The sequence below is a fragment of the Myotis daubentonii genome, chromosome 16, assembly GCF_963259705.1.
Source record: "Myotis daubentonii chromosome 16, mMyoDau2.1, whole genome shotgun sequence".
NCBI lineage: Eukaryota > Metazoa > Chordata > Mammalia > Chiroptera > Vespertilionidae > Myotis > Myotis daubentonii.
The window spans coordinates 32,048,774-32,059,375 of record NC_081855.1 but is presented as its reverse complement, the minus strand read 5'-3'; the positions used below and the strand labels follow the sequence as shown (position 1 = coordinate 32,059,375).

At 50.0% G+C, this 10,602-nt stretch overlaps 1 protein-coding gene across 2 annotated transcripts in view; it reads right to left on the bottom strand.

Annotated features, from left to right (window-relative positions):
- Positions 1 to 405: 405 nt before the first annotated feature.
- Positions 406 to 10,602, bottom strand: part of AKAP1 (A-kinase anchoring protein 1) — a 31,820-nt gene continuing 21,623 nt past the window's right edge. For both annotated transcript variants that reach the window (XM_059669567.1, XM_059669568.1), the window contains exons 3-11: positions 9,567 to 9,700; positions 7,856 to 7,982; positions 7,573 to 7,700; positions 5,420 to 5,597; positions 4,518 to 4,668; positions 4,003 to 4,070; positions 2,274 to 2,347; positions 1,977 to 2,039; positions 406 to 1,479 (exon numbers count right to left, since the gene is read on the bottom strand). In XM_059669567.1, coding sequence (XP_059525550.1) covers positions 1,405 to 1,479; positions 1,977 to 2,039; positions 2,274 to 2,347; positions 4,003 to 4,070; positions 4,518 to 4,668; positions 5,420 to 5,597; positions 7,573 to 7,700; positions 7,856 to 7,982; positions 9,567 to 9,700 — 998 coding nt within the window. In that variant the 3' untranslated portion in view covers positions 406 to 1,404. The remainder of the gene's footprint in view (positions 1,480 to 1,976; positions 2,040 to 2,273; positions 2,348 to 4,002; positions 4,071 to 4,517; positions 4,669 to 5,419; positions 5,598 to 7,572; positions 7,701 to 7,855; positions 7,983 to 9,566; positions 9,701 to 10,602) is intronic.

Below are 10,602 nucleotides of genomic sequence, written 5' to 3'. Positions count from 1 at the left end.
CTTTGGATCTCTCTCTCTCTCTCTCTCTCTCTCTCTCTCTCTCTCTCTCGCCCCCTCTCTCTCTCCTCCCCCCCCTTCTGTCCTCCCTTCCAATCTCTTTGAAAAGCAATGAAAAACGTATCCTCTGGTGTGGTTTAACAAAAGAAGGAAAAAAAAGCATAACCAAAGAATTCTGGAAACCAGCGCTTTAAACTCAAGTTTGGCTGTTTTTGAGATACTCACTGGGGAAGCCAGAGGACTCTTGCTGCCACCTTGTGGGTCACGGAGGAGAAAAGGCCAGGTGGAAATTTCTGGATAACCTGTCTTCCAAGAGCCATAGCTCTCCAGCCCAACCATGCTACAACCACCCTCTTTATTCCCCAACCCTTTTTACCATGGAACAAATGAACTCAAAGCTCTAGAGTATACAATTCAAGATTTATATAAGCTTAAGTTACTTATTTTAAAATTGCACAACGCGGGAGGACAAGTTTAAAAAAGAATCAAACACACCATTGCAAGGTAATTCAATGAGCTGCTTTTTTTTTTAAACAAATTTGTACAGAAAAAAAAAATCCCGGATCACAATCTATATCATACAGTCACCCTGTTCAATATGTGGGGCGCCACGGGAGCCCCAGTGGAGGAGCTGATGGGCAGCTGGACTGCGGAAGTGGAAAAACCTTGAGTTCCCTTTGTTCTCCAGTGTATCTTGTATAAAATATTACATTTTTAAACACGTATTTACAGTGTTTGCACAAATAGAAAACGGTTACAAATCACAACCAGGCTTGGCCGGGTAACAAACACTTCCCTTCTCCCACGGACCAAGGCCAGAGAGAGTTCTGATTGCTTTGTATTTACATATGCATTAAAAAGTCTGTCTTCTTAGACACCTAGGTGAAGTTTATAAAAACTGGTTAACATCATAAATTCATTTATGTCAGCTGTACAAATAATCAGTACCAATTAGTCAGTTCATGTCCTGCTCCCTGAAGAAAGATTTTGAAGCAAAAGAAACCCTCTCAAACAAGCAACACATCCCTTGGCCTGTCCGCTCCAATCGGTTTGGCTTGGGGGTGAGGGGGAGTGGGAAGGAAGAAGAGAGGAATGGGCGGGAGGGGGAGAATGGGACAACTGGTTGAGACAGTTTTTCTTCCACATTTTTTTTTAACAGCTTAGAACCAGGTTAACCTCACTGGCTTGTTAAACACCATCCTATGGCTTTAAAAAGAACCCACAGCTCCTTCCTTGTCTCAGAGACAAAACACCTTTCTCAACATGACTGCAATATTTTAAAAAAACAACAAAAAAACAGGACTTTCTGAGGAAGACAACATTTGTTATTCTGATGTAAAGTCTTTGCCTTGAGTGTCAAGCCCAATTTCAACAGTGCAAAAAAGACTCGAGCGGCTGTGGCAGGGGTCAGAGGCTTGTGTAGTAGCTGTCTACCCACTGAGCAAGTCCTCGCTCCACCAGCGACCGGTTTATCAACACCACCTAGAAGAGAAAGTCCCCTTGAAAGCTCTGCCCACGGCACCCAGGGGCCATGCCTCAAGCCAGCGCGATGCTCCCTCTTACAGGTTTAGGCGGCCACCGTGGCAACAGGTGGTGGTGGGGGAGTGACTCATTTTCTGGGCCAACAGGGGCATTTACTTCTGTATTCTACTGGCATGAGGACAGGCTTTCCGAAGCACTGAGAAAGCTAAGCTTTAATACCATGCGATGGAGGAGAGGAAAACGCAATGGACAGAAGGTCCAGCAAGGCCCACCGACATTTTGGGCCAAATAATTCTCTGTTGTGGGAGCTCTCCTGTGCACTGTAAAATGTTTGGCAGCATCCCTGCCTTTACCCACTCCCAACTGTGTCAACCACAAAGGGCTCCAGACATCGCTAACTGCCCCTGGGAGACCCTGGTCTGTAGTTACATCCTCTGATTAGCTCCACGTCAATCATCACTGCTGGCCAGTAATGCAGGGAAATGGACAGAACTTACTTCATCTCCTACCACGCTCCACAGCTGGATCAAAGGAATGCCAGTTGGACTGTAATTTGTCACCTGAAAACAAACAGAAAAACAAATCTGTTTAGAAGTGACCTCGTGTGCCTCTTCTGTGAAGACGGCTAGCCAGCCCAGGGCAGGAACCACAGGAAGGCAGGCACTGAAAGGTCAGCTCCCAAGTGGCCCAGATGCTGGATGAGTGAGGCCGGTGGGCCCTGCAGAAGCTGGGAGGTTCCTCAAACAGAGCCTGTGCAACCTGCCCCACTTCCCCCCCACACACCAGCCACACACCTGAGCCAGCAGTGCCGTGTTTCCAGTCATCTCGCTCACAGCTGCATCCGCCTCAGGTGAGAAGTGCTCATCGTCTTTAGGAGAAGGAAAAGCAGCATTTAGACTCTCACTGAGGCCAGGTGCTCTTGTCACCTACACACTTTCAGGTGTGTTCCAAGTAAAAGGCCTCAGATCTGCCACGGAGCCTGAGACCTTCACCTGAGAGAGCCACCGGTGTCAAGAATAGAGCCCAGGTCTCTACACACACTCAGGGTCCCTGCTGTGTGCTATCTACGTACAGAGGACCAGATGGACAGAAACTCTGCCTTCAATGGAAACATCATCACCACCGCTTATCTGGGGGCTGACCGGGCTAAGCATGTTGGATACGTTCTTCCACTGCATCAGTTAACACCCTACAAGATGGCAGGTGCTACCCTACTTTGTAAGTGGAAACATGTAAGACAAAGGCAGAAGGTCAACCAGCTCTGAGAGTGGTGCAGGTGGAATTCAAACCCAGGCAGTGGCCACACAGCCCAATACGGGCAGTAACTACAGAACAGCAGGCAGGACACTGAGGCAGCTTTCTTCGTCAGATTACAGAAGTTTCATGCAAGAACACACCCAAGGCAAGACATGGTAAGGAAGTGAGAGGCAGGTTTATGAACGTCTGAGAATATCTTATGGAGGAGGGAACCTTTCAGCTGAGCCTGGATAAGTCCTGAGACATAGAAATGGAGAAGAAGGTTGGGCATGGTCAAAGTAATAAAAGAGAAACAAAAATGAAGACCCTGCCCAGCATTCTAGCCAACAAGACTACTACAGTCAGACTATAGTGCTTCTAAAGCATTTCATTGCTTTAGACAAGAACAAGACTAGATGGGGCAAACCTGGGAGGGAGGAGCATGAAATCAAGGGACTAGTAAATATAAAACTCCTGGTCATTAGTAGCTGCTACCTGACCAGTGTCCACATCCCAGCTTCTAGGTTCATGTAATTTCCTTGGCCACTCTGAAAAACAGGTAAAGGCCCATTTGCCAGAGCGGGGAGGTAGGAATCAAGGCTAAGTAATTTGCCAGTCACCTTCCCTCCAGCAATGTGATCAGTCTGAGACACCACAGTGGACAGGTGTGTGTTAGTGTGGTCCCCACAGCACCCCCAGACGCTGAGGCCCAGCTGAGGAGTGCCGATGGTCTCAGTGCCTGCCCTCAACCTCAGGTGCTAGGACTCTGGGTCTGGACTACATCTGGAAGGCACCTGCAGCAGAAGCCTCTCTAAGTTGGAGGCCCAGGTAAAGTCTATAGCAGGGGTCCTTAAACTAGGCCCGCGGGCCACATGCAAATACAAATATTATATTTGTTCCTGTTTTTTTTTGTTTTTTTTTACTTCAAAATAAGATATGTGCAGTGTGCATAGGAATTTGTTCATAGTTTTTTTCTAAACTATAGTCCAGCCCTCCAACGGTCTGAGGGACAGTGAACTGGCCCCCTGTTTAAAACGTTTGAGGACTCCTGCTCTAGAGCAGTGGACCTGGAAGGGTGGTCCATGGGCCAGCAGTATTAGCCTGACCTGAGAACTTGGAAATATAAGTTCTGAGGCCTTGGCCCAAAGCTATCTATCAATCAGAAACTGACAGTGCCAGCAATCCATGTTAGCATAAGCCCTCCAGGTGAAAATGAGGCTCTCAAAGAAAAAGACCTACTCTCAACTGCCCCCCCCCAACCCCCTGCCAGAAGCCCACACCTGTTACCTGACAGGGGCATCACGCTATCCAGAAGGACTTCTGCTCCCTGGAAAGGCAGGGTCACAAAGTCAGACCTAGAGCAATAAGAAAGGAACACACTGAACATGGCCCTGAAGGCCAACTCCACTCCAGGCCGGTAGTTATCTTCTGTTAGTACCATGAGCCCAGCAGTCCAGGTGAAGCAGAGCAGATACCCATGATGGGCTCAGCCCCCATACACCTGAAGGCAGGCGGCCAGTTCTGCCACAGCCTGACCTCAGAGGATCTTCTTGCATCAAACTCCTAAAAAAAAAGCCTGCTTGCTTTTGCCATATGATACTCAGGGGAATTCTTCTAAGATAGGCCTATCTGGCTTAGTTTGGCTGAGGTGAGCAATGGAGTTTGTTTCTATCAGAATGCTAAAGCAGAGCAGGTAGCAGAAGAATTAACCCATGTTCCAGGCTTAGTAGAACTGAGCCAACCAACAGAAACCCATCCCCTCCTAAGCAAGGTGTGTGCCTGTGCAAGGAGCCTGGACTCACCGGATTTGCCGGAGCACGTCTACTTTCACTCTCTTATATCCTCCGTAGTCCACATAGCGAATCTCGACTTCATTTGTCTCCTCGTAGGAGGCCACCACTTGGGCTCGCCACCAAGCACCATCCGCTCCGGGGGCTGCACAGATGACTGTTACTGCAGGGCAGGAGAGAGCTGTGGGCAAGACTGGCCCAGGCCAGGGCACCAAGGGCTGTGCAGTCCATGCTACCCACCTCCCCACATTCCTTTCCAGAGGCCTGCACCTCCAAGCTGCAGGGAACCGGAACAGCAAGGAGTCCCTGAAGCCTCCCCAGAGCCTAAGACTGGCCAACAGAAGCACCTGGATGTGGGTCATTCAGCCTAGCATGGGTGCCATCCAAACATCATCCAGACCAAAAGCATTCACCTACTTCCATGTGCTCTGAAACTTAACTGGGGCCTCAGACAGACACAGATGAACCGGAATAAAAAGTAAAATACAGCCTAGCCGGTGTGGCTCAGTAATTGAGTGTCAACCTATGAACCAGGAGGTCACAGTTCGATTCCCGGTCAGGGCATATGCCCCAGTTGTGGGCTCAATCCCCAGTGTGTGAAGTGCAGAAGGCAGCTGATCAATAATTCTCTCTCATCATTGACGTTTCTATCTCTGTCTCTCTCTACCTTCCTCTCTGAAATCAACAGAAATATATTTTAAGAAACACAAAACAAAAAACTCCACTCCACACCATGGCTCTGTCAGCCAGTACAAAGAGCAGCTTGTGCTAGCCAGGCAACTCAGCTCAGAGTACTCCATGCCAACAGCAAGAAGTCAGGAATGCTGGTCCATGAAGGATCCCAGGAGCAGAACAGGCCACCCCCAAACCTCTTCCCTGGCCTGGCTCCTGCCGACCTTCGGGGCAGCACTTACTTTCCACCGGGGTGGGCAAGGTGGGGATTCCAGGCTGAGAGTAGCAGAGGTACATTTGCTGGTCCAGGCTGCGCAGTGCATGGAAGGTAGGGTGCGTGTGCTGCTGCACAAACAGGTGCCCCGCGTTGACCTGGTTGACCACGATCACTTCCACAGTGATGCCATCTGGGAGCATGAGCTGTGGAGAAGGGAGGGGTAGCAGGCACTTCAGCAATCCTTCTCTTCTCATGTTTGGGTTAAGCCCTGAGGTCCCAGGACAAGTCTCTGAACTGGCACCTCTTTGAAAAGAGCATGGCAACCCAAAGCACATGGCACCCAGCTGGCAGGGATTCGAGGAAAACTACTTGAACATGCAAAGTGCTTAGACACCACTGTGGCCCTTGTCCTGCTGTACCATAAGTAACCACTAGAGGCAACCTCACACAGGGCTGGACAGGGAGGCTCCCAGGAGCAGGCTGTGGGGTCCTGCTGGGCCTCCCACTGACCTGACCAAGGTTCATTGGCCAGAGCTCCCCATCCCCCACCTCCAGCATTCTTGAGTCTATAAGACCCCAGGAAGGCCAAAGGGAATGAGGCAGCCATTGAGAGCAAGGTGCCAAGGTGGACAGGCCTCAGGCCCCTCAGCTAGCTCCTCTGGGCCTACAGCTGACCCCAGGAACTTATGGTTTGACAGCATCTTTCTACTCTACCTTTCTGTCAGCAAGGGTCCACCGTCAAAGTCTGCAACAGTCAGAGTCATATTTGCTCTTCTCTGGGCTCCACAGACATCCTCCCAACTCATTCCCACGCTGGGATTTGGAATGTAGGGTTGCTCCGTGGCCAGGCCCCACCTTAAAGGCCCTGGAAGAGGCCAAGACTAGTCTCTGAAAGAACTGTCCTTACATCCTAGCTTTCCCGATGCTAAGCTACAGAAACCATCCTGGAGCTGTGGACACAGCAGCACATCACGTGCGTCCTCCATTCAGGTGGCACAAGAGGCTTGGCTGAGAGTCCTGGCCTCCACCCCTCTAGGCCCACTGAGCCACACAGAAAACAAGGGAAGGAAGCCACACCAACCACTCAATTATCTAAAAATAAAGAGTGGGTCTGGGACCAAGCCTCCTGAGGAAAACACTGATTCAGAAGTGAAGGGTGGAGTGAGGTTCAGCCCACTCCCAAATATCCACGGGAAAGGAAAGGGGCAGCATTCCCTTCCCCTAAGGCACAAGGGTCTCTGGGGGGGGGGGGGGCAAGATACAGAACCAAAAAGCCCATTGTCCTAAACAAAAGCCAGGCAGGCAATTTTCTTGAGGCAGCATGTTCAGCCCATGTGTGAAATGCAGTCCAGCCGCACGCATCATAATGACGTGCTGGTCAGTGAGAGACTATATACAATGCTGGTGTCTAGCACAGCCCAGGTGTAGTAGGCTGTACCATCTAGGTTTGTGTGGTTATAACTCTTGTGTTCACGCCAACAACAAAATCGTCTAACACACCTTTCTCGGATGAATCCCTGTCACTAGGTGGCACATGACTGTGGCCTCAGTAAGAGGATGCCCAAACAGGGGGGAGGTACACTGTAGGACATGAGTGACAAGCTCCAGAGACTCTGCAATTGCCCAGGACACAGGGACCCCTGAGATGTCAGCTCCTTCTCTTGCCCAACTCTCAGGGCAACCTCCGAAGAGCCACATGGCTTCCTGGGCCTGGCGGGGGCTACTGCTTCTCCTTTACTCTAGGTACCTCCTGGGAAGCAGGATGGGGAAGGGAATCCTTCATCAGGGCCACCACTAGATTTGCCTTAACTAAGGGAAAGCCCATTTGAGCCCACAGCAGGGGCCTCATCCAGACACTGCTCCAGCTTCAAGGAGTTCCACACCAGCCTGGACCCGCCTAATCTCCTAGGTGGACTACAGTCCTTTCTAGGCAAATGCCTTGAACATATAGGGTGCCCAGGTGGCAGAGCCAGGGGAGAGTGGTCCTTCCAATCAGGGACTAAGAGGCACTCCAGCTCCTGAGCCTTCCCCAGAGGACACAGGCTAGAAGCTGAACTGACCAATGAAGGCTAGAAGTGAGAGGGCAGAGGCATCAATGAGCTCTTGGCCATGGTCTTGGGAGTTTCTTGTTGGGGGAAAGGGATGCAAGAAGTCCTGGTCCCCCAGGAGCATGCTCACCCAGGAAGTCATTGGAAGAGAAGGCAGTGCCAGTGAAGGCAGTGGGGGAGCGTAGATATTGGTGAGGTTCAGTTCCTTGAACTTCTTCCCAATCAAGTTCAGCGCCTTGTCTACATGATGCTGAGAACCTAAGAGAAGGAGGGAGGAGTCGTCACAGCAGGTAAGACAAACAGAACAAAACCACACCCCATTCCACAGGACTTCTAGAGTTCAAGTGCGCCTTTAAGATGTTAAATTTTGCCTTAGAAAGAAAGGCATCTAAAGGGGCTTGAAACCCACTGACCTTCTATATGGCAGATCTGGACATTCTGGGTGTAAGGCAGGGCGGAGATGTAGATCTTGGCACCAGATGTTTGCTTCAGAAAACTCACATACCGCCCCTGCTTGCCAATTAGCCGACCGACTAAATGCTGAGAAAAAGAGTTAGTTAATGGGAAACCAATTCTTCCAAAACCACTCCCAAAGACCTACCTTTTTCACAAGGTCAAACTCAAACATATTATCATCTGTTAACATGTCAGCACTCCTTTCCTTGGCACTATTCTAAGCACTTGCATTTACTCACAATACCTATGAAATGGATACCTTTTTAATCTCCATTTTACAGATGAGGAAAACAAGCCCAGAGAGGCTAAGTAACTCACCCAACATCACACAGCTACTAAGCAGCTGCACTGCAAGTCTGGCTCCAGGACTCAGCAGTTCCCATTTCATCCCCGACAATGTGGTCTGAATCCAGAAAGCTGCAAAGGCAGCATTTTCTTCTCCCAGATCCAGATAATGAGATGTTTCAGCACAAGTGTGGATTTACAACTCTTCTCTACCTCCTCAAGTCTACTCAGGACCAAAGATAGAGTCTTGATTTGAAAATAAAGGTCTAAGAAAGAACCTTTGGGCTCCTGCTGCCAATTAACAGCAGGCTGGCGCCTTCAGAGCCCATAGCTCACAGAATGCCCAGCACACCAGACTTCAAGGCAGAAAGAAGCAGCCAAACTTAGCCATGACATAAGAAGCTCTGAATCACTCCCAAACGACCCCACCCCCATGGAGCTCCTAGGTGCCTGGTCCCTCAGCGCCCAGAGCTGCTTGGGTATGCCCTTTGCAGCCAATAAAGGAGAAGAGGGCATGTTGGTTATCAGGATCACTGGGGAAGCAAACAACTGAGAGAGCCAGTACCATGAGCCCGAGCTGCCTGCCTGACCCTGAGTTCAAAGCCAGCGAAGTCTTCACACGGCAGGAAGCTAAATGCCCCCGGAGAATGAAGTGGGCCAATTATTTCTGAGCCCCAGAGATAAACATCAAGACCAAGCTAATAAGTTATAAGTCAGAATAGCAAGAAGCTAGAAACTACTTAAGCACCCCGGAATTGGGGAATAGTGAAGTAAATTGACATTCACACAATGAATAATGCAGTTAAAATTACATTTTCAAAGAGAAGCACAGGAAAATTAAATTGTTAAATATTTAAAAGCATTAATTAAAGCAACATAATCTCAGTTGTGTTTAAAAACCACAGACGAGAAGGAAATAAGCCTTCCCAGTCACTCTCGCGGGTAGGATTAGAGATGATTTTTATTTTCTTTATACATTTCTATACTTCTCAAGTTTTCTAAAATATGGATTTATGCTGTGCCCAATTATAAAATATTTTGCATTGGAGAGCTTGGGCAGAGCACAGTGAGGGACTCCTTGCTGGCCCATGTCCTCTATCTGGTTTTGCTAGCATCTCCAAGCAGATCGGAGGCCCGGGACACACACAAAAAACCAGAGGCCTGGAGTTAGAAGAGGACAAGAATAGGACACTTCCAAGGCAGCTGGAGAAATTCCATTTTGCAGGAAGTTCTTTGAACCTTGGCAAAGTAGAGCATTCCCTTTCCCCACAGCCTTGGGCTCACGAGGGAGCAGCCACTCCAGGTTGACTGTCCCTCCCCTAAACCCCACCCCCAAGCCCAATGAACCTGGGCCCAGGGGAACTTTTAGCTTGCAGCCCTTACCTTTGGCACCTCAATCTCCCAGATGATGAGGTCGACCTTCTTAGGATTGGAGCCTCCCTGGGCATTCTGGAAACCGTCAGTTTTCCTGAGCCCACAGCAGCCGTCCACTGAATCCATGCTGTTCCCGTCCGAGCCTGCAGGGGAGGAAGCAGCATGCACAGACACCCAGACACCAGCTCAGAGCAATTAATAACGCACAACTCCCAAACTCACATTCCTGGGAGGCCCGAGGCCCCCACCCCCCGCCCCCTCCTCTAGCTTGGCAGGTGACTGTCAACTGGAAGTCTAGAAGGCTCAGAACAACCCCAATGAAAGGAGGGCTGGGGGTGTAGATACACCTAATTTTAGCTTGTCATTTACAGTCCAACTTGCTTAATTGGCAGCCACACCCAGCCACAGCTGCTGGAGCAGACAAGTGGTGAACTGGGAAGAAAGAACTGGCCCAGGAAAGGGGAGTTCTGAGTGTGGGGGAGGGGAGGGGCCAACAGGTTCACATGCTCCCAGGAGCCAGATATTAGATGCAGGTCTCCCCTGAGACCAACTGGTCACAGCCAGTCCACACCCTCTGCCAATGCCAGCCCCTCAGACCAAGAGTCCCTAGGTCCCAAGGCCCCTGGCCTAGGCTCACAGTCAGTGGCCTTCAGCCAAGTAGAGCTAGAAAAAGTCCCCTGTCACTGGTACGTCCGAGGACCCCATTCTTATTCTCGATCAGGGCCCTGCCAAAAGTGGACACAGGAATGAGGCCCTCCTTTTCCCCTGCTTAGGCCCGACTTGTGCAACTCTGAATGCTCTTCTGAGCTCATGGTGGGTCTCTAATGCCCTGGTCCAAATACTGAGCTAAAGCTCACTCCCAAGAGGACAGGGTGGGCAGCAGGAGTCTAGCATTGACTTGGGCTGCTCCACTCCTGACCAAGAGTGTGCCAAGGGGGCCATCAAAGAAAAACAGAGGGCCAAACCCACTTAAGTGGCTCTCATTTAAATATGGATAACTCGATTGCCAGAAATAGAGGACTCCTGAGATTCTACTAATTAGGTT